Source organism: Macaca nemestrina, chromosome 19 (genome assembly GCF_043159975.1).
Source record: "Macaca nemestrina isolate mMacNem1 chromosome 19, mMacNem.hap1, whole genome shotgun sequence".
Lineage (NCBI taxonomy): Eukaryota > Metazoa > Chordata > Mammalia > Primates > Cercopithecidae > Macaca > Macaca nemestrina.
In genome coordinates, this window is record NC_092143.1 from 45,212,436 (window position 1) to 45,236,123 (window position 23,688).

General features: G+C 46.1%; 1 protein-coding gene across 3 annotated transcripts in view; it reads left to right on the forward strand.

The window, feature by feature from the left end:
• The window catches only part of LOC105499667 (ST8 alpha-N-acetyl-neuraminide alpha-2,8-sialyltransferase 5), a 96,166-nt gene that overhangs the window by 52,292 nt on the left and 20,186 nt on the right, over positions 1-23,688 (forward strand). For 2 of the 3 annotated variants that reach the window (XM_011772401.2, XM_011772406.2), the window contains one exon: positions 11,832-11,924. The exons of the other annotated variant lie outside the window; for it this stretch is intronic. In XM_011772401.2, coding sequence (XP_011770703.1) covers positions 11,832-11,924 — 93 coding nt within the window. The remainder of the gene's footprint in view (positions 1-11,831; positions 11,925-23,688) is intronic. 3 annotated transcript variants of the gene reach the window in all.

Genomic DNA, 23,688 nt, shown 5'->3' on the forward strand with positions numbered 1-23,688 from the left:
TCTCTGCCAGGCTTTGGTATCAGGATGATGCTGGTCTCATAAAATGAGTTAGGGAGGATTCCCTCTTTTTCTATTGATTGGAATAGTTTCAGAATGAATGGTAGCAGCTCCTCCTTATACCTCTGGTAGAATTCAGCTGTGAATCCATGTGGCCCTGGACTTTTTTCGGTTGTAGGCTATTAATTATTGCCTCAATTTCAGAGCCTGTTATTGGTCTATCCAGGGATTCAACTTCTTACTGATTTAGTCTTGGGAGGGTGTATGTGTCTAGGAATTTATCCATTTCTTCTAGATTTTCTAGTTTATTTACATAGAGGTGTTTATAGTATTCTCTGATGGTAGTTTGTATTTCTGTGGGATTGGTGGTGATATCCCCTTTATCATTTTTTATTGCATCTATTTGATTCTTCTCTCTTTTCTTCTTTATTAGTCTTGTTAGCAGTCTATCAGTTTTGTTGATCTTTTCAAAAAACCAGCTCCTGGATTTATTGATTTTTTGAAGGGTTTTTTGTGTCTCTATCTCCTTCAGTTCTGCTCTGATCTCAGTTATTTCTTGCCTTCTGCTAGCTTTTGAATGTGTTTGCTCTTGCTTCTCTAGTTCTTTTAGTTGTGATGTTAGGGTGTCAATTTTAGATCTTTCCTGCTTTCTCTTGTAGGCATTTAGTGCTATAAATTTCCCTCTACACACTGCTTTAAATATGTCCCAGAGATTCTGGTATGTTGTATCTTTGTTCTCATTGGTTTCAAAGAACATCTTTATTTCTGCCTTCAATATCGTGAAAATAAAGAACATCTTTATTTCTGCCATGTAGTTGTGCAGTTCTGAGTGAGTTTCTTAATCCTGAGTTCTAGTTTAATTGCACTATGGTCTGAGAGACAGTTTGTTATAATTTCTGTTCTTTTACATTTGCTGAGGTATGCTTTACTTCCAACTATGTGGTCAATTTTGGAATAAGTGCGTTGCGGTGCTGAGAAGAATGTATATTCTATTGATTTGGGGTGGAGAGTTCTGTAGATGTCTATTAGGTCTCCTTGGTGCAGAGCTGAGTTCAATTCCTGGATATCCTAGTTACCTTTCTGTCTCATTGATTTGTCTAATGTTGATAGTGGGGTATTAAAGTCTCCCATTATTATTGTGTGGGAGTCTAAGTCTCTTTGTAGGTCTCTAAGGACTTACTTTATGAATCTGGGTGCTCCTGTATTGGGTGCATATATATTTAGGATAGTTAGCTCTTCTTGTTGAATTGATCCCTTTACCTTTTTTTTTTTTTTTGAGACGGAGTCTCGCTCTGTCGCCCAGGCTGGAGTGCAGTGACGCGATCTCGGCTCACTGCAAGCTCTGCCTCCCGGGTTTATGCCATTCTCCTGCCTCAGCCTCCGGAGTAGCTGGGACTACAGGCGCCCGCCACCTCGCCCGGCTAATTTTTTGTATTTTTTAGTAGAGACAGGGTTTCACTGTGTTAGCCAGGATGGTCTCGATCTCCTGACCTTGTGATCCGCCCACCTCGGCCTCCCAAAGTGCTGGGATTACAGGCTTGAGCCACCGTGCCCGGCCCCCTTTACCTTTATGTAATGGCTTTCCTTGTCTCTTTTGACCTTTGTTGGTTTAAAGTTTGTTTTTTCAGAGACTAGGATTGCAACTCCTGCCTTTTTTTTGCTTACCATTTGCTTGGTAGATCTTCCTCCATCCCTTTATTTTGAGCCTATGTGTGTCTCTGCATGTGAGGGTCTCCTGAATACAGCACACTGAGGGGTCTTGACTCTTTATCCAATTTGCCAATCTGTGTCTTTTAATTGGAGCATTTAGCCCATTTACATTTATTATTATTGTTATGTGTGAATTTGATCCTGTCATTATGATGTTAGCTGGTTATTTTGCTCATTAGTTGATGCAGTTTCTTCCTAGTGTTGATGGTCTTTACAATTTGGCATGTTTTTGCAGTGGCTGGTACCGGTTGTTCCTTTCCATGTTTAGTGCTTCCTTCAGGAGCTGTTGTAGGGCAGGCCTGGTGGTGACAAAATCTGTCAGCATTTGCTTGTCTGCAAAGGATTTTATTTCTCCTTCACTTATGAAGCTTAGTTTGGCTGCATATGAAATTCTGCATTGAAAATTCTTTTCTTTAAGAATGTTGAATATTGGCCCCCACTCTCTTCTGACTTGTAGAGTTTCTGCCGAGAGATTTGCTGTTAGACTGATGGGCTTCCCTTTGTGGGTAACTGACCTTTCTCTCTGGCTGCCCTTAACATTTTTTCCTTCATTTCAACTTTGGTGAATCTGACAATTATGTGTCTTGGAGTTGCTCTTCTCGAGGAGTATCTTTGTGGTGTTCTCTGTATTTCCTGAATTTGAATGTTGTCCTGCCTTACTAGGTTGGGGAAGTTCTCCTGGATAATATCCTGCAGAGTGTTTTCCAACTTGGTTCCATTCTCCCTGTCACTTTCGGGTATACCAATCAGACGTAGATTTGGTCTTTTCACATAGTCCCATATTTCTTGGAGGCTTTGTTCACTTCTTTTTACTCTTTTTTTCTCTAAACTTCTCTTCTCACTTCATTTCATTCATTTGATCTTCAATCACTGATATCCTTTCTTCCAGTTGATTGAATTGGCTACTGAAGCTTGTGCATTTGTCACGTAGTTCTCGTGCCATGGTTTTCAGCTCCAGCAGATCATTTAAGGACTTCTCTACACTGATTATTCTAGTTAGCCATTTGTCTAATCTTTTTTCAAGGTTTTTAGCTTCTTTGCGATGGGTTCAAACTTCCTCCTTTAGCTCGGAGAAGTTTGATCATCTGAAGCCTTCTTCTCTCAACTCATCAAAGTCATTCTCCATCCAGTTTTGTTCCATTGCTGGTGAGGAGCTGTGTTCCTTTGGACGGGGAAAGGTGCTCTGATTTTTAGAATTTTCAGCTTTTCTGATCTGTTTTTTCCCCATCTTTGTGGTTTTATCTACCTTTGGTCTTTGATGATGGTGATGTACAGATGGAGTTTTGGTGTGGATGACCTTTCTGTTTGTTAATTTTCCTTCTAACAGTCGGAACCCTCAGCTGCAGGTCTATTGGAGTTTACTGGAGGTCTACTCCAGACCCTGTTTGCCTGGGTATCAGCAGCAGAGGCTGCAGAACAGTGAATATTGCTGAACAGCAAATATTGCTGAACAGCAAATATTGCTGCCTGATTGTTCCTCTGGAAGCTTCGTCTCAGAGGTGTACCCGGCTGTGCGAGGTGTCAGTCTGCCCCTACTGAGGGGTGCCTCCCAGTTAGGCTACTCGGGGGTCAGGGACCCACTTGAGGAGGCAGTCTGTCGGTTCTGAGATCTCAAACTCCATGCTGGGAGAACCACTACTCTCTTCAAAGCTGTCAGACAGGGACATTTCTTCACTTTCTAAATTATCAGCACATCCTGCTGGTTTCATTCCTAAACTATTTTTTGGGTCTGTCTCCTTCTCCCCACTTCCTTTGCCATCCCTTGGTGCAATCAACTGTCTTCTCATGCTGCAATAGCCTGCCCTCTCTCCTTTTACAATCCCTTATCCCCACATCAGATCATGTTGTTCCTCTGCCGAGTCCCCATGATACTGGGTGGCCCACAGGCCCAGCTAGACCTGGCTCTGCTCACCTGTCTGACCTCCACAGCCCTGCCTAGCCACATTGGCAGCTGCTGCTGCAAAGCAAGTGATTGTATTTACTCACTGCTCCTTCTCTGGGAAGCTCTTCCCCCACATCCACATAGGGCTCCATACCTCTATTCATGTCCCCTGTCCAGAGTGGCCTTCCTGGGCCCCCCACTATCCTTCCAGGAACCCTCCAATTCCTTGTCCTACTTTTTTTTGGAAGAGTTACGGCTACTTGGCATTATATTGAATGAATCATTTATTGTCACCCCTATGGAAATGCCATAAGGGCAGGGACTCTGGCTAGTTCATTAGTGCATTCTGGCCTGAAACAGTGCCTGGCACACAGTAGAGGGTCCATAAATCTTCATTGAGTAAAAGAGGAGAAAAGCCCTTCTCACACATCAACAGTACAGACAGGCCATGGAGGAGCTGTGTGTAATTCCGCATAATAAGAGCTGGACTGGAGGGGTGCCCAGGGGCTGCAGGCGCAGAGGAGGGAGGGCCACGAATGGAGCCAGTGGAAGCTGACCCCTGGGCTGATTCTGCTGGATGAGTAGGGAGGGACTAGCAAGACAACAACAAAGGTTATTCCAGACAGAGGGACTCCTCCAGCAGGGAGAAGACCGAATCCTGTCCCTGGCACTGGGGTGGAGACAAGGACTACTCAGGTAGGAGAAGTGGTGAGAGTTGGTGGAAGATGAAGGAAGGAGAAGGAGGCAGCTAGGATGTAGCTCTTGGCTAGGGCACCTGTGGGCATGGTGGTCAAAGTCCACCAGCAGCAGTAGGGATACTGGCCAGTGCTAGCATTCACACACTGAGGCGTTCCTGGCTGTTGAGCTGAATTTTACAAAGGGAAGCCTTTCGGGGCCCCCTAGTCTGGCCTGGAAAATAAGGTCATCACATACATACTCTCACAGGGAATGTGCTAGACAATGGATCTGGGGCCCTGCAGAACTCCTGGGTGGGGAAGGAGGAATGAATCTAGACACCAGGCTTTGCCCCGATATCCCCAACGCCTACCCTGTGCCAGAAATGACCCTCAGGCTTGGTGTGAGGTGCACACCTGGGGAAGATTAATCCCAGGACTATTTCGGGTTGCACTGAGAACATCAGGCTTTTTAGCATCCAGTTCTGATATCTCAAAACAGCTCTGATAATTTCTGGGGACAGATGAGTGAACTGTGGCCCAAAGAGGGCAGGTGAGGTTCAAGGCTGCTGAGCTGGCCTGTGGACCAGCCAGGGGTTGGAGCCAGGGCTCTCCACTGCCATAGAGTGTCTCCTGATAGTTGTGACCTGCAGTTGTTAACAGCTGAGCCTTTCTTGCCCCTCTCCTACCTCTCTGGGAAGACACTTCAGTCCTTTGAATTGTCAGGCTGCAATTTTGAGACTCTGATTTCTGTGCGTTTGCTGTGACGGGTCGTGTGCTATCTCGAGACAGCAGCTGTTCTGGCTCTAGAAATAGTGCTGAGCTCACTGAAGGGCTGTTGCCCTTGGGAGGGGGAAGGGCTGCTGACTGAGAAAACCCCCAGAGAACAGTGGCTGTCAGAGGGAGAAGAAGTGCAGTGACATTATTAAGAGCAGGGGTTCCAGGCTCTCACAGTCCTCAGGTTTTTTTCCAGTGCCACCATTTACTAGCTGAATGACCTTGGGCAAATTACTTTACCTCTTGTAGTTCGAGTCTCAGATATAAAATGGGGGAAATTATGCTTGCCTCATAGGGTTATTGGGAGGATTAAATGAGACCAAGTTAAAGAGTCTGGTATCAGGCTGCACAGTTGTGCAAGGTGGGCACTGCACAAAGATGCTCAGGCAAGGAGTCAAGTGGGGCTGAAGTACAGCTTACTCTCACTTGACCAGCCATGCACCTGGTGCATGTGGCTTAATTTGTCTGAAGAAAATGGTGCTTTTTCGTGATTTGCACAGAGGTGCCATATGGGCTAGTGGTGTCTCTAACCAGTGTGGAATAAGTAAACAACTCCATGGTTCTCTGAGACTCTGCACCGAGCTCGACAGGAGTCTAGGTGTTCAGATTACTGAGCTGGGGTAGCTTCCCTGTTCACCTAGGGCTAGTGGAGGTTTAACAGGTGTTTGTGCATGACACAGGGACCCCCCTGGGTTCCTATTCTCTGGAATACCATCGGTGTCTGGGGGTGGGGATGGGAAGTATTAGATAGAAAGCTGAATGCATGGACCTCATCTTGTAGCAGCCGGTGGTTGCTGGGACCCAGAGTACTTTGGCCCCCAAGAAAGGAACCATGGCCCTGGAGAAGCTCTGGAGAGGGAATCAGGCCAACAGGGGAGCCTCTGTGGGGCAGGCTCTTGGGGAAAGGCTCAAAGGAATTACAGACCTAGACTCTCAGAGGGCCAGACCCTGGGCATGCTGAAAGGAGGCCTCCTCAGGAGAATCGCTTGAACCCGGGAGGCAGAGGTTGCAGTGGGCCGAGATTGTGCCACTGCACTCCAGCCTGGGCGACAGAGCGAGACTCCGTCTAAAAAAAAAAAAAAAAAGGAAAGAAAGAAAGAAAGGAGGTCTCCTTAGCTCCTTAGCCCACAAAGCTGCAGCCCAATCTGGGCAGAGGGAGGAGAACTCATGTCCAGGGCCACTGTGTTCACCTCTTTCTGGCCTTCTGCATTTGTCTTCTCACTTAGCGGAGGGCAGAGAGATGGGGCAGAGCAGATGCAGCCTGGCGCCAGCATCATATTTGGCTGCTGGAAGCTGGGTGGCATTTGAGAGGAGTTGGGCTCCTGATATGACCCGCTGGGACTATTTATACCTGTGAGATGCCCTACATGGTGCCAGGGTCCCCTCCCCTTTGAGGCGGGTAAAGATAGTCTTTCTAGCATTGAAAGAAGAGACAGTGATGAAGTCACTTTGAGAGGCTAGTGGAGTTTAAGAAGGTTGGAGAAAGTGCTTCCCTCAATCTTCTAACAGGGTAAGGGGAAGCTCGAGATATTTAGAAAAAGGTCTGGGACTTAAAAAGGCATTTATTAGTGATCTCCAATAATAAAAGAATCATAACCCCATTGCAGAAAACTTGTAAAAACACAGAAAAGTTTTTAAAAATAACCCATCATCCCATTTATTCTGATTTATCCCTATTAATATTGTGTTACAATTCTTCCCTTTGCCTACGCATACACATACGTATATATAATTCTTTTTGGAGACCATAGTTTTGTAACTTGCATTTTTTTACCCAACGTTGTTATGTGAGCATCTTCTTATGTCATTAGACAAAAAAATTTAAGCAACATTTTTGATGTCTGTATATCTGTATCCAGACCAAATGGGAATTTTCATGAATTTCCATGACACCCTCTAAAATGCAGTCCTTGAGCATCCTGTTAGAAGCAGAATATGGGGCAGTGCTTTTCAAAATCTTATTCCTATCTTAGTTCTTTTGGGCTGCCATAACAAAATAGCTTAGACTGGGTCATTTATAATTGTAACAGGAGAAATTTATTTCTCACAGTTCTGTGGGCTGGGAAGTCCAAGATCAACGTGGCGGAAGATTTGGTGTCTGGTGAGGGCCTGTTCCTCATAGATGGCAGCTTCTTGCTGCATCCTCACATGGTGGAAAGGCAAAAGGCTCTTTGAAGCCTCTTTTATCAGGGCCTAATCCCATCCTTGAGGTCAGAGACGTCATAACATAATCACCCCCCAAAGGCCCAGCCTCTTAATATCATCACATTGGGGATTAAGTTTAAACACGAAACTTAATGTTTGTATTGGGGATACAGACATTTAGACCATAGCAACCTCAAGTCAATCATCTTTAGAGACTGAGCTAGAGCAGTACGGACCAAAAAAGCAAAGCCCAGGTAGGATAGAGAAAGAAGCCAGGGCTATTAGCTACATTTTCCAGTTGGGAAAACTGAGGCTTTAGACTCAGGCATGGAATAGTTTTGATGACTTGGCTGAGGTACTACATGGAGTGTTTTCAGGGTACCTGCCTGGGATTTGTTTTAATCGGATATGGTAAGACACGAAAATATGGAAATGACTGTCATGAAGGAAGAGGTTTTGATACTCACAGATCCCTAGAAACAGGAGGCCCTGCAAGACCATGGGAAGAAGCGCCTGGATCAGTAAGGAGGCAGAGGCAGCGAGGGGGAAGTGTGGGCAAGAACCATCATTGGGATTTCCATGGAAAGGAACTGGTGAGGCAGGGTTTGCAGGTATAGGATTGGTTGATCTGAGTAATTTCAGTGGGTTCTGGGGTGTAGGGGCTATCCCCAGTTGCCTGGGACCTGGCCCTGGGGTGAGTGGGGCAGGAGCTATTCCAGTGTCCAAGAATATGGGAGCCTGATAGGGGCATGGGATCTGGATTGGTTTGCAAATGAAAGGTGCACTCACAGGCTAGTCCTTCACTATCTCCAGGAATTGGCTAGCCCTAGAAGAGGCAGTCCCTCCAAGGTCAGCAAGGCCCCAGGTGTCAAAGCATCAGAAGCACATGGTTAATGAGTGGAGCCTCCAGCAGAGATGAGGTGATCAAGCAGGTCCGTGTCCAAGCAGGACTTAGTGTGGGCTTTATCCACAGGGTGGCAGGGGAGAGGTTTACTAATCACAGCAGAAGGAGAATGTCACCAGTGCACACAGTGAGAAGCTTCGAGTTGTTCATCCCTGACTCAGCCCTGCCATCAACCAGCTTATGGTCAGAGACTGTCTCTGACTCCCTGTGGCATCCACTGGTATCACGTGCTCTTTAGTGGTGGGACAAAGGGGACAGAGGGGAATGAGCATTTTTGGGGTAGTTCCTGTGTGCTAGTGGTTTCCATGAAATGCTCATCAGTGTTTTTTTCTCAGCCCTGTCGCACATGCGCTGCATTGTTTTTGCTGATTTGCAGATAAGAAAACAAAGGAGCAGAAAAGTGCCAGGCCTAATGTGGCTGTCAGAATACCATAGACTGAGTGACTTAGCTTATAAACAACAGAAATGTATTGCTCACAGTTCTGGAGGCTGAGAAGTCCAAGATCAAGGCAGATTAAGTTTCAGGTGAGGACCCACTTCCTGGTTCATCAACAGTGCTCCTTGCTGTATCCTTACATAGTAAAAGGGAAGAGGCGTCTCTCTTGGGCCTCTTTATAAGGGCAATAATCCCATTCATGAGGGCTGTGCCTGCAGTACCTCCCAGAGGCCCCACCTCCTAATACCATTACCTTGCAGGTTAGGATCTCAACATATGAACCATGGGGGTGACACAAACCTTCAGACCATACAGAGGCCAATGAGGGGTGGAGGGGTGTGAACCCAGTTCTGAAAGCCTCTCTAAGTATCACCAAGCCCACAGCACAAGGTCATTTGGAATCATGGTGCTGCCTAGTTGGGTATACGAGTGATGTTGAGGATGCAGGAGAAAAAGGAACCAAGGAAGAGGCAAGGCAGGAATGGCTTTGTCAAGGAAATGGTAGGGCTGGCTGATTGAAGAGAAGATGCTACCCTAGTTCAAACCGATTGTTTTAAAGAGGACAACAAAGAGATGCAGAGAGGGGAAGTGTTTTACCCAAAGTCACACAGCTGGTTTGTAGCCGTATCTGAGATGTGTCCGCAAGTCTCCAATTTCCCAAGAACTCTAGGATAAGTCTCAACCTAATGATTTCCTGCATCATTTGAATCTGGACCTTTTCTTATCAACAACCTAGGACCACGGCTTTACCTGACTCAGTGGATTCCAAAGGGCTTAGTTACACCGGCTCAGGTTGCAAACAGTGATCTTTGTGATAGGACACCAGAGCTTACTGTTGTGTGACTGGAAAATTAGGTGAGTCAGAGCCAAGGTCATGGGCTTGTTTTGTGGCCCCAGGCTGACCCCTTGTTCTTATTTGCAGATAACAGAATCTACATTAGCTAGTTAAAGAAGAAAAGGATTTATTAAGGGCACAGCTAGCTCAGATTCGTGGGGAAAGCTGAAGAAATGGCTGAACTCCCAGGAATTCCTCCCCAAACTGCAGTGAAATGGGGCCACCGTGAAAGCTGCTGCCTCTGATACAATCATGAAGGTGTTACCACTACTGCAGTTTCCAAGAGCCATGACACCTCTGCCACATTCTGCACCAGCAAAACCGTGCCTTGAGCCTTGCCATTCTTCCCCTATAACAGGTCTGAATCCGTCTCATGCAAATGCTTCTAACTGGCTGAACCTAAATTGCATCCAGAACCCTACCTGCAAAGGAGTCTGGGAAATGTCATTTTTAGCTTTCCTGCCTCTGTAGTACAGAAGATATAGAGATAACAGAGACACTGTCTCTGTGTTTGAGATGCTCGTGGTTTGGAAAGAAACGCAATCACATAAACACACAATTGTACTATTATGTAGGTGCAAAAGTAATTGCGGTTTTTGCCATTACATTAAAAAAAAAAAAAAAAGGCAAAAACTGCAATTGCTTTTGCACCAACCCAATACAATGTTATTTGCTCTGACTAAGAGACAGTGAGCAGGGGGAGTCCAGGATCGGGATCAGAGGAGGCTTCCCAGCAGCGTGGTTACTCGAGCCGGGTACTGAAAAATCCATTTGAGTTTGCCAGATGAGAAAGACAGAAAAGGAGTTGTAAGACACAAAGGTGTCTGATATTTTGGGGATCTTCAGTACCTACTTCTTATTAACTTGGCCTGAATTTTTTTATGACATGAGAACAAAGAGCCAATTTATTTTGTAAATAGGGACCAATTTGTTGTGGAAAATATTTTAATATCTTAAAATATTATGTAAAATTATTTAAATATGTAATTATAGTACTTAAAACTATTAAATTATATTTAAATTATTAAGGACAAATATTTATAAATATAACTTTTAAAGTATCACAGTATTATTTTAATGACAAAATGACAATACAAATACAATGATAATAATAAAACTACCAATATTTGTAAAAGAAACCAATATATTGGGTAAAATGTTTCAGCATTTCTAAAGCAGCACGTACATAAGTTTGTCCAGTGTGTAAGGGTATGTGGGAAATGACCACTGCTGCGTGTAGTGGTTTCTGGGAGATGCTTGAGCGATGCCTGATTTCCAATGCTTGGCCCTGGGGAGCCGCTCTCACGTCTGATTCTTGCAGACTACCTGTTGCAAGGCCACTGATCCCATATTTACAGTGGTTTGGCCTTGCAGGCTTCTGGATTCATGATGTTAAAGCTGTCCTGGGATCCAACCCTCCCAGCTCCATCCACCCCTGCCTCTGAACAACCGCCAGAAGAGAGGGGCCATGAGGAGAGAGCTCACTGGGCCTCTGCCACAGGAGGCCCGAGGGCCCTTTCCAGGGGACACCAGCCATGCTCATAGCCAAGTGGCAGAAAGAGCAGCCTTGAGTCAGCATGCAGGTTCCCACCTTGGCTCTGCCACCTTCCAGCTCCGGGGGTCTGGCACCTTAGTTAATTCCCAGAGCCTATTCAGGATGCTTGTGTCACTTTCCTCATAGGCTGATTAGAAAGATTAAAAGTGAATGCATCCATCCACATCAAATACTTGGCCTGGCGCTTAGCCTATAGTAAGGGCTTAGTAAATGTTGGCTGAAATTGGCATTGATATTCTGCATGAAGCTGGCAGAGGGACCCTGAGGTGGCTGTGACATGCCTGGAGCCAGCTGGTGCTGGAAGGGGCTTGGTCTCTTCTGCAGGTAGACCTAGACCAAGCCCTGGTCCTGCCCTATACGGAGAGTGTGACCTGGAGCTCTGTCTGATTAGCCTCAGTATTCTCAGCTGCCAAATGGGGAGAAAGGCACATCAGTCTCAGTTATGTCACAGTATGGGCATGAGGATCAAGTGGGCAAGGGGCAGGGAATGGAAGGGCAAGCTGGAGGCCTGAAGGCTCACTGTCGGACTCCCAGTGCTGTGCCAGAATGACTCTGGTCTCTCTGCTTTCTCTGATCACAGTATACACAGCATCCCTCTTCCTTCCCTCTCCTTCCCAGCCACAAACTTGGAACCAAACCTGTTTCTGAACTTCCCTGTTTGCTGAAATCGGTTTATGCTTCTGTAAATGCTTACACTCCCAGGGGAGTGGGGCGCTGAGAGTAACTGACCACCCAGTGATCAAGCCAGAGGACCCCGTGGTCTGCCTGAAGCCCCTAATGGGTCATCTGCTGGGATGGGGCTGGTTGGCTTTATTTATTTCACTGGGACAGACACTCCACCCTGCAACAAGAGCTCCTGCAGGCCCTGGACATCCTGACCTGCTTCTCTGTTTAACCTGTCTCTGTTGGTCCCCAGGTACTTTGAATTTTACGAGGGGCCTTTTGAATATAACTCCACAAGATGCCTGGAGCTGAGGCACGAAATATTGGAAGTGAAGGTGCTGTCCATGTGAGTGTGGCCATTTGTGGTGGGTGCAGGGGGCATGTGGAGGTGGGGCAGGGTTTAGGGGTGGGTGAGGGGGGGCAAGCATGGAAAGAAACAGGAAACACGTGGTAGGTTCCTATAGAGCGTAAAGTAGGTCTCCTTCCCCAGAGCCACTGGCATTTGGAAAACCCTGAAGGGCTGGAACACAGTGATGATTGTGCCTGTTTTATGACAAAAGGCCAAGTTTGCAAGGTCACCTCTGGTGACTCGGTGTTAAAGTCCCCGCCTCAGTTACCGGTCTCTTTGATTATCATCGCTGGCTCCTCTTGTGTAGAAACTGAAGAGGGCACAGGACTTTCTTGCCTGAAATTCAGTACGTTGCACCGCAGGGTTAAGCGTTGCCCTCTTGCTATCACCTTTGATGATTTTAATTTTATTAAAAGTTTTGATTTTTAAATTATTTAAATGATACAAAATTTGTGCGGTACAGATGGTTATTCAATGAAGAGCCACCGAGTTCTCCCCAGGGGTGACGATGTGACTTTGGGTATCCTTGCAGAATCAATGCATGAGTAAGAATCTGTGTATGGAGATTTTAAAAGTTTTTTTTTTTTGCATAAATGGTAAAAGAGCTATGCTCCCCACTCCCCGCTTAACAGTACATCACCTATGACTCTTCAACCCACAGGAGGGAAAACACATTACATACTGAACGTTTTAGCATGCATGTGCCCACCTGGGTTTCCGCCCTTCACAGAACTGCCATGAATTCAGCAAACCCATTTAGAGGAATTGGTACTATATTAGTCATGACAGAATCTGTATTTATTTGGAAACCGTTATATCTGGATGTGGAAAAAATATAGTTTATTCAGAGGCAGGCAATGTTGGGTGCTCAGATGGACTCACGGGCCCCTGACATAACCCCCAGGGCATCTGGGGTCCCTGGCCCTCAGGCAGGGACCGTTGTTCCTTTACCCATCTAACGTGATTCCAGCTAGTGTGCATCAGGGGGAGAGCATGGGTCTTGGGGTGGGCCGACCTGAGATCCAAAGCTGACTCTGGGCCTTAGCAGATCTCAATCTTTCTGCAAATGGCTTAACTTCTCTGAGCCTTTCCTTACCTATGAAAATGGGGACACTATTACCTACCCTTTAAGGGTTGCTATAGACTAGCTGAAATAAGGCATGTGAAAGTAGATAGCCCAGGATCACGAGGTCAGGAGATCGAGGCCATCCTGGCTAACATGGTGAAACCCCGTCTCCACTAAAAAAATACAAAAAGTTAGCCGGGTGTGGTGGCGGGCGCCTGTATTCCCAGCTACTCTGGAGGCTGAGGCAGGAGAATGGTGTGAACCCGGGAGACGGAGCTTGCAGTGAGCCGAGATCACGTCACTGCCCTCCACCTTGAGCAACAGAGTGAGACTCCTTTTCAAAATAAATAAATAAATAAATAAAATAAAAAAAGAAAGTAGATAGCCCAGCAGCCTGCATGCTCAGTAGCACACATCATAGGTGTTCAATAAATGTCAGCACCCATCTCTCTCTTTCCTTCCTTCCTTTCCTTTTTGGAACTAGTAGCAGCAGCTTTTCTGGGCTGTCATTCACAGACTCCATAGCTCAGCAGTTCCTGGAAAGCTCCAAGGGTGAGACCAGCATCCAGCTGGGATTAGCTGCATTGTTTATGGCCCCTGTCCTAACCCATGGTCTCTGTACCCTCTCTAGAGAAGGTGGGATACAGACGCCACTCATCAGTTTCACTGAGCCCTGGGCTGAACACATACCACTGTGGTGCCCGCCGTTGTGGAACTCACAGCCACTGAGGGGGACAGACATTAAATAACCAGTTACCACAAGAAGCCAGGGTAGTGACTGGGAACCCGACCCAGGCTGGGGCTAGGGGGAGGTTGTCAGGCAACGCTTCCCTGAGGAAGGGACACTAGAGCTCCAGTCTGAAGGGTGACAGGAGCTAACTAGGCCAAGAGGGCTCCAGGTGGAGGGAACAGTTTGTAGAAAGGCCCTGTGCCAGGAAGGAGCTGGCTGTGTCCTGGACTCTGAAGGATGAGGCAGCTCGAATGCCGGCGTGAGGGGAAGACACAGAAGCTGCATTGCTAGAGGGTCAGGTAGGGCCAGACCATATGGAGCTTCATGGTACAGATCCAGGTTTGGGTTTTACCTTTATCCAAGGGCCTTGAGAGCCACAGGAAAGGTTTTAAGCAGGGCCTGGGGCATGTGAGCTGGTTGATATTTTAAACATGCCTCCAAGGAGTTTTGATTTAGTGGCAAAAATGGCTGTCAGAGCCAAGTTCAGAAGCCGGTAGCAGAGAGTCTGTCTTCTCAGAATTCAAAGCTTTCAGACCCTTCCGTGTTTTACTGTGCAAATCCAGAGCACTGTGGTTGAGAGCACACCTTCAAGATTTCACAGAATAAATGACTCATTTCTTTTCTTTTCTTTTTTCTTTTTTTTTTTTTTTTTGAGACAGAGTCTCACTCTGTCACCCAGGCTGGAATGCAGTGGCGCAATCTTGGCTCACTGCAACCTCTGTCGCCCGGGTTCAAGCAATTCTCCTGCCTCAGCCTCCCGAGTAGCTGGGATTACAGGTGCCTGCCACCGTGCCAGGCTAATTTTTATATTTTTAGTAAATTCGGGGTTTCACCATCTTGGTCAGGCTGGTCTTGAACTCCTGACCTCATGATCCACCCGCCTTGGCCTCCCAAAGTGTTGGGATTACAGGTGTGAGCCACCACGCCCAGCTGACTAATTTCTTTAAATTATAAAATGTATAGTTTCTTCATGGTTACTTCAAGGTCTGGACAGGAAGATTTAAGAAATCCTGTGAATGGGTCATCCTTCTGGGGAACTTCCCATCCCTCTACGTGTGTATTTTCTGTATGCTGGTGTTAGGTCCTATATCAGTTTGCTGTAACAAGGTACACAAAACTTAATTCTTCCACAATTCTGGAGGCCAGGGGTCTGAAATGAAGATACTGCAGGGTTGGCTTCTTCTGAGGCCTCTCTCCTTGGCTTGCCAATGGCCTTCTTCTCGCTGCGTCCCTATATGGTTGCCCCTGGTCTGAGTCTTGCCTATGCCCTAATCTCTCTTTGTAAGGGCATCGGTCATATTGGATCAGGGCTCACTCTAATGGCCTCATTTTAACTTCATTACCTCTTTAAAGGCCCTATGCCCACAGTAGCCCATGCCTGTAATCCAAGCACTTTGGGAGGCTGAGGCGGGTGGATCACCTGAGGTCAGGAGTTTGAGACCAGCCTGACCAACATGGTGAAACCCCATCTCTACTAAAAATACAAAAATTAACTGGGCATGATTGCACGCACCTGTAATCCCAGCTACTCGGGAGGCTGAGGCAGGAGAATTGCTTGAACCCAGGAAGTGGAGGTTGCAGTGAGCCGAGATTGTGCCATTGCACTCCAGCCTAGGTGACAGAGCAAGACTCCATCTCAAAAATAAACAAACAAAAAAAAGGCCCTATCTCCAAATACGGTTTCATTCTATGGTCCTGGCGGTTAGGACCTCAGCATATGAATTTTGGGGAGACACAGTTCAGCCCACAACAGCCCCTGTCACAGCTTCCATTTAGGGCTAGATTAGAAATTACCCAGGGCCATTGTTTTGAGCTCAAAACACAAACACTGTTCAGTGTAATGGACAACCTCATATGTCCCCAAGGTCCGACTGCACTCTCTTTAGAGAGGAACATGAGAGACAGTCACCTTCCATTGATTCCACTTGCCATCCCTTGTCCCTGTTATGGACTCCCATTGGTGGTGTTTGGGCCTCTCCACATTTGGCTTTGGTTCTCATCTCTGCCTCGGGGCACTCTCTCCGTCCCCAGGGGCTGGGCTCCTGGGGTGAGCAGCCATCCTAGCTGGGGCTCCTGGCTGAGCTGGACTTTGCATGCCCTGCCTCTTCTACAGCAGTTGCCCCTCTGCGGCCCCAAGCCCTGGGGATCTGAGAGGGAAAGAGAGGCTGGGCTGTTCATGGGGCATGAGTGTGTGTGCCTCCTTTCCTGAGTCTAGGCTGAGGGTCAGTAGGTCCTCCAGGGCTGAAATCAGAGAGTTGCAGAGGCCCGCCTCTGATCCGAGTGATTCTGACATTATCTGGGCACCTGGGGGCTTCACTGTGTTCCAGTCCAGCGCCATGAGAAGGACTCACAGAGGGTCTGACCCTGAGTCCTCGGGAAGAGGTTAAAGCCCACCTGTGAATGGAGGGTCTGATGGATGCGCTCTGTCCTTTGGGCCCGCAGAATGTCAGCTGGTGTTTTGTTTGAGGAGACAAGGAGGTGTGTGATTCATCTGGGAACGATTCTGATCCACAATTGCTGAAATCAGTGGTAAAAATCAGTCAGCCAGAAAATCCCCACATGGAAAATTCTTCCCTCCCTGACCATGTCAGATACATGAAGAACGACTCCATGATGATTTGTTATGAAAACGCATTGTCACTAATTCTTACTAAAATTATTTACACCTGTCATCTAGAGCTCCTTTATTTTAAAATAAGAATCTTCAGTTGCTGCCTGTGCTCACACCCAGATGGGGGTCGTGCAGGATAATTCCCCAGGCCAGCGTCTCCTATCACCCTTCCCCATTTTTCTGCCACTGGGAGCTCTGTGCTGAGCCCAGTACTGAGACCAAGGAAGAAGCTGGGAGCAAAGGCCAGCTGGGCAAATGCCCACTCTCTGGACTGGGAGTCCCTTTTGTGCCACTGCAGTGTTCACAAGTCTGTGTCCTCTGCCAGGCGGAGGTTCCTGGAGGGCCAAGACCCAGGCTTAGGCATCTCTGAGTCTGGCCCTGTGCCAGCTCAGTACTCACATGTTAAATGAATGAGTGGACAGAGGGAGTGGGTGAAACCCGGGTGCAAACAGGAGGCCATGGAAGAAAAGAGGGAGAAAGAAGACTAAAGAAAGAATCACTCTCATTTCATTACGATTAGTGCCCAGCTCCCTCCCACATTTCCCTAGTTGAAGGGTATTACTATTTTTAGTCTGTCTGTAGATTATCTAAGTAATCAATTTCTTGTTCTACCAAATATCAACAGTATTTCTTGATCCTGCACTGTGTAAGATAAGGATATTTAAATTATTCCTACTCTACAGTTCCCCCTCCAGCCTATGGCTTCACTCATCCATGGGTTGACTTTTAAAATGACAAAGCCGATAACATTTGTCTTCTATTTGTAACCATACCAAGCCCTTTTTGAGGCTTTTTCTAGAGGTTGACTCTAAAATTTGAAGAATAGCAAATAGTGTTTTCCATTACTGGGATGATGTAGATATTGTTCACTGAAGGCCAGGGAGGCACCAGGCCTCCATCAACTTTCATGACCCTCTTGCTGGGTCATGTGGCTGCTGTTTTGGGGCTTCCTTTCTTTGCCTTCTGAGGTTGGATTCACCTTTGCTTAGAACCTATAGCTTCTTTTGTGTTTACTTCTTCCTTTTACTTCCACCCATTCTCAAGTAAATACCAAGAAGTGACAGGTGGGAGGTAAGGTTTTGAGTTCTTTTGTGTCTGAATGACTGGATTCTTCCCTTTTACCTGATTGTTGGTGTGTTGGGTTGTTAGGTTGTTTGGATTGTTGGTGTGGTGGGTTGTTGAGTTGTTGGTTTGATTTTTGGTGTGTTGGGTTGTTGGGTTGTTTGGCTTGTTGGTGTGGTGGGTTGTTGGATCATTGGTTTAATTGTTGGTGTGGTGGGTTGTGGGATTGTTGTTGTTTTGATCATAGTTGTAGTGGGTTTTGGGTTGTTGGTGCGGTGGATTGTTGGGTTGTTGGTTTGATTGGTGTTATGTATTGTTGGGTTGTTGTTTGGATTGTTGGTGTGGTGGGTTGTTGGGTTGTTTTTGATTGTTGGTGTGATGAGTTATTGGATTATTGTTTTCATTGTTGGTGTGGTGGATTGTTGGGTTGTTTTGATTGTTGATGTGGTGGGTTGTTGGGTTGTTGGTTTGATTTGTGTTGTTTATTGTTGGGTTGTTGTTTTGATTGTTGGTGTGATGAGTTATTGGATTATTGTTTTGATTGTTGGTGTGGTGGGTTGTGGGATTGTTGGTTTGATTGTTGGTGTGTTGAGTTGTGGGATTGTTGGTTTGATTGCTGGTCTGGTGGGTTGGTATTTTAGGTGAAAATCATTTTCCCTTAGGATGTTGAAGACCTTCACTACCATCTTTTAGTATCCAGGGATACATGAGAAGCATGAGAATGGTTGTTTCTTCGGAAGTATCTGGTTTTTTTGCTCTGGAATCTTTACAGTTCTGAAATGTGGAACCTTTTCATTTGGAGTTTGTGTCCAGACTCTTCAACTTTCTCTCAAATCTTTTTATATTCCTTCTTCTCTATTTTTCTCTACAATCTAAGAATCCTATACTTCTGGACTGTATCTCTAGTACTCATATCTTTTTATTGTTGTTGAGATAAGGTCTTGCTCTGTCAACCAGGCTGGAGTGCAGTGGTGTGATCATAGCTCACTGCAGCTTTGAACACCTGGCCTCAAGCAATCCTCCTGCCTCAGCCTCCTGAGTAGCTGGGACTATAGGCACATGAAGCCACACCTGGCTAATGTTTTTCAAACATTTGTTTGTAGAGATAAGATCTTGTTACATTGCTCAGGCTGGTCATATCTTTTAATTTTATCTTTTTTCACTCCTCTTTTTGCTTCCACATACTAGGAAAATCCCTTGACTTCATCTTTCAGCTCTTCTGGTGAACCCCTCCCCCACAAGAGTTCTTTCTTTGTACCTAAGTAGAATATTTTTAAGTTCTGTTTTGTTCCTCCAATAGTTGTCTTTGTGGTCATTTTATCTGATGGATTATCTTGGTCTCACTTCAGGTTGACCAGGTGACCCTTGGCTATCTATCCATATTTAACCTTGAAATGAAAACTGATAGGAGTTCTGTGTCTGAAGTTGTTCACAATGCTCCTGGCCCTTTTGTTGCTAGAACAGCCAGATCTTTTAACTGCAAATGATAACTTTTTTTTTTTCTTTTAACAGAGGATCTCATAGTCTGATTCCATCTCTCCTCCTCCTCTGCTGGACATTAAGCATTTGGCTACCATGGTTTTTGGTGGGGTAGGGGGAGTGTAGGCTTGATGGCTCTGCTTACAGACTCACAACTGAGTCTCATTTTTAGGGCTATGCTCCCTCCCCATCCTCCACCCACCTCTTAGAATTTTCCATGTGCAGATTGGCTCTAGGTACTTTGGGCTGTGTCATCCTATCCTTGTGCCACTCCCTCGTACTTCCATACACTTGTTGAAATTTCTCTTCCACTGAGATGCCCTTCCCTGTCATTCTAGTCATCTATGGGCTTGTACCTTTTTTTATTCCTCTTCTGGAATGTTAGTGGTGTCTTGGGAGAAAGGAAAGAAGTGCCTAGGGTCAACCCTTCATCTTTAAAGTAAAGATGATCTCTGCATTTGTAAAGCAATTTGTAAAATCTTTTTACACGTATTATTCCATTTGAGCTCTCTGACAACCTTTGAGATTGGAAGGGCAGCAGCCAGCCGTTATATCCATCTTACAGAAAAAGCAGCTGAGTCTCAGAGAAATTAAATGACTTGCCCGAGGTTACATTGCAAGATTGGGATGGAGCCAGGATTCAAGACTGGGTGTCCAGGCCCTGACCTTGGTCCAGGGTGTGATGAGGGCATTGGAGGCAGAGAGAGTAGGGCCCAGACACTGGTAACAGTAAAACTTGGAACCCCACCTAGAGTGTTGCCAGGGCTGTGTTTCCAGAAGGCATTTGAAGCAGTGGCCATATAGGGGGCTGCTCTAGGGGCCTGTGGGTTGCAGAGAGTGGGGAGGGGCAGGGGGCAGTGGGTGAGCCAGGGTGTTGCTGTATGATGGCACCACTCCCTCATACCCTGTGAGCTCCTGAGAGGGGAGGTTTGGGAAAGCTGGAAGGAAGGTTTCCCTTCTGTCAGCCAGGGTGGGAGGAGGAACGCTGCCAAGCTGGTTCCTGTAACAGGGCCTTTGCACTCACTCTTCTCTCTGCCTGGAATACACTTTTCCCAGATATTTGCACAGCTCGCTCCTGTGTCATTTCAGGTCTCTGTGCAAGGTTCTCCTCCTCAGGAAAGCCTTCCCTGATCACTCAATCTGAAACAGTCACTTCCCCGTCCATTTACCTTGCTTCACTTTCCTTCCCAGTGCTTGCCACTTCTTGGCAAGGCATTATTTATTTATTTTCCATTTTCCTCCCCAACTGGTATGTAAGCTCCATGGAACCAAGGGGCTGTTTTGTTCGCTACTGTATTTCTAGTTCCTGCCATATTGAGATACTCAACAAATAGTGAGACTTGATTTGAACTCAGATGTTTCAATCAATTCATTAACTTAGTGGTATACTCAACAAATATTTACCATGCATCTGCTATGTGCCTTAGCACTTGAGTTACAGTGATGAGTGCAGGCTTGATCCCCTGCCCCCATGGTATTTACTGTCTAGTGGGGAAGATCAGCAGTCATGATAGTTCATGGATTTTACAAAAGTGGAAAGTATAGGGGGCTGTGAGTGAGCATAGTCAAGGCAGTTCAGTTTAACAATAATAATAACTTATACTTACTGGATGTTTCTGTGTGTCAGGTGCCGTGCCTAGTCTTTTATCACATCATCTTATTTCATTATTTTAACAAATCTGGGAGGGCAAGAGACTATTATTACACCCATTTTATAAATGAGAAAACTGAGGCTCAGAGAGGTTAAATAACCAGCCTGAGGCCTCATAGTTAGCAGGTATCGGAACTAAGACTTGGGTCTTAGCCCAAGTCCCACTAGTTCCAAAATCCATGTATTTAGTTACTATTTTCCACGACTTTTCCTGCAATCACCCCTGCCCCACCAGCCATGTATTCTTCCCATAGGGGAGGCTTGCCTTGTTTGAAGACACCTCTGATTAAACACAGGGACTCGCCTCTGCAAAATGAACCCTTTTTTAAAAAGGGTTTTTTTTTTTTTTTTCTTTTGAGATGGAGTCTTGCTCTGTCACCCAGGCTGGAGTGCAATAGCACAATCTCAGCTCACTGCAACTTCCGCCTTCTGGGTTCAAGCGATTCTCCTGCCTCAGCCTCCTGACTAGCTGGGATTACAGGCGCGCACCGCCATGCCCGGCTAATTTTTGTATTTTTAGTGGAGACAGGGTTTCACCATGTTGGCCAGGCTAGTCTCAAACTCCTGACCTCAGGTGATCTGCCTGCCTTGGCCCCCCAAAATGCTGGGATTACAGGTGTGAGCCACTGCTCCCAGCCTAAAAAGGGTTTTTAAAGTGGGTATTTGCTTTTTTTTTTTTTTTTTTTTAAAATAATGGACCCCTGTAGGAACCTGAAGAAAGCTTCAGATTCTCCCCAAAGATATGCACATGGGTGGATAGACATGGATTTTGCCTATAACAAAATCAGAGGGTACAGGCACTTCCTTTAGCCCTTCATTGCACCCCAGGGTAAGAGCCATAGTGATAGTAGTTTCTTGGTAACACTCAGCTCCTAAAGACTGAGTGTTCCCATTTATGATCAAACCAGGACAGCTTCCTTTGAAGGGCTCCTCTCTGCACCAGCACCCAAGACTAACGAGCTTCTTAGTGGTCCACAGCCAGGTGACCCCAAACAACTACAGAATGCCTGGCCCTGAAGTGGGGACTGTGCATGATCAAGAGAGCTAAATCATGGTGCTGTCTTTAAGGAGTGTATGATCTGTCTACTTTTCACAGTTTTACTGTGGAATTACAATCTTTCGAACTACTCAATGGAAAAAGGATCCCATGATCCAATACTTTTCTTGGAAATTCACAATATATGAGAACATATTAAGGTATCTGAGATGTCTTGCAGTAAAGAAAAGCATTTAACTTTATTTAGCTCAGCTTTCCCCAACTGTATTTGACCATAGGATCCCCTTAAAAAAAAAAAAGGTGCATAATTCTTTGCCGAAGATCTAGAGTTCATCAGGAAGGGCTCGCCCAGTTGTATAATGGGTCTTGTGATCAATTACTTAAGAAGGAGTGGGTGCTGGCCTGGCTTGGGGAGCCTCCTGGATCTTTCTGGATCTCATGACTCTCACCAGGCCAGAGCCTCACTGGAATCTTCAATGGCAGGGATCCTAGAGAATTCTGGACATTTCTGTAGAATAGGAGAATTACCCGCGAAACCAACAGTGAGTTAAAGGAGGAAGGAATTGGGTAGGATGCAAGGAACAATTCCTTAACTGAAATGGGGAAGGGGTAACTAAAGATAGGGGTAGGTAACAGAGATGCTAAAGCGTATCTGTGGCAGAGAGGGCTTGGGAATGTGGACATGGCTCTGAGATTAGGCACTGCTGAAAGAGGAGAGAAACCGACGAGAAGGGTGAGCGACTATTTGAGGTTAATGTGCATGAGGATCTCATATTGGTTGCTCAGTGTTTGTGGAAATTTGTATTTTTGATTTGGCTCAGTTGTTCACTTAATAAATATTTATCGAGTATCTATATTTTGCTAAGCACTGTTCTAGAAGCTGGGGATACAGCACTGAAACAATTATATGTATGCATAATTATAAATAAGTCAATGTAAATGTGTAAGTTAAAAATGAGTTCTTTTTGCAGGTTTCGGTCAAAGGGAGAATGCTATGTGGTTTAGACATTCCCTTTCCTGAGAGTGCTTTAGAATGTCATGATGCTGAGATGTTTAAGTGCCAATCAGCATAAAGCCTGGTGGAGGGTTGTTCAGGGAGAAGGGGCAGTCTCAGGTTTCTCATCTCATCTTTTCTGTCATTTGGAAACCGTGATCTGCCCTTGAGAAGGGAGAAAGAGAAGGGCATACCCTGCTCATGAGCCCTACTGGGTGCTGAACTGTGTGGGTGTTTGATGGGTGTTCCACTGGGGTCTGACTCCCTTTATAGACAGATGTTCTCAAGAGAACTATGCAGGCCCTCGGGGGTGGGCATGTGAGGAAGAAGGTTTCAAAGTGTTTCTGGGATTTGTTTTAATCAGGTATGGTAGGACACGCGGATATGAAAATGACCATCATGAAGTAAGACGTTATACTCACAGAGCCATAGAAACAGGAGGCACGCCCTGCAGGGCAGCCCCAGGGCCAGTCAGGAGGCAGCAGTGAGGGGAAAGCGTGGGTGAGACTATTGAGGTTTCCGCGGGAAGGAATGGACAAGGCAGTGTCGGCAGGGTAGCCAGGTTTAGGATTGGCTAGTGTGAATAATTCTGGCAGGCTCTGAGGCATAGGGACTGCCTCTGGTTTTCTGATACCTGGCCCTGGGATGGTTAGGGTAGGGGGTGGGAGGAGGGGGATGGTGTCCTGTCAATGAGGAGGTGGTTGAGGGTGTGGGCTCTGATTGGTTGGTTTGCACATGAAAGGCATGCTTGCAGGACAGTTGTTTGCTGACTAGGTATTAGCAAGGCACCAGGTGCCAGAGCATCAGAAATACAGAAAATAAGAAAATACCAGCTGGGCACGGTGGCTCACACCTGTAATCCCAGCACTTTGGGAGACTGAGGCGGGAGGATCTCTTGAGGTCAGGAGTTCGAAACCAGCCAGGCCAACATGGTGAAACCCCATTGCTACCAGAAAGTACAAAAATTAGATAGGCATGGTGGCGCACCTGTAGTCCCAGCTACTTGGTAGGCTGAGGCATGAGAATCACTTGAACCCCAGAGGTGGAGGTTGCAGTGAGCTGAGAATGCATGATTGCACTCTGGCCTGAATGACAGAGTGAGACCCTGTCTCAAAAAAAAAAAAAAAAAAAAAAAAGAAAAGAAAAGAAAAGAAAAGAAAAGAAAAGAAAA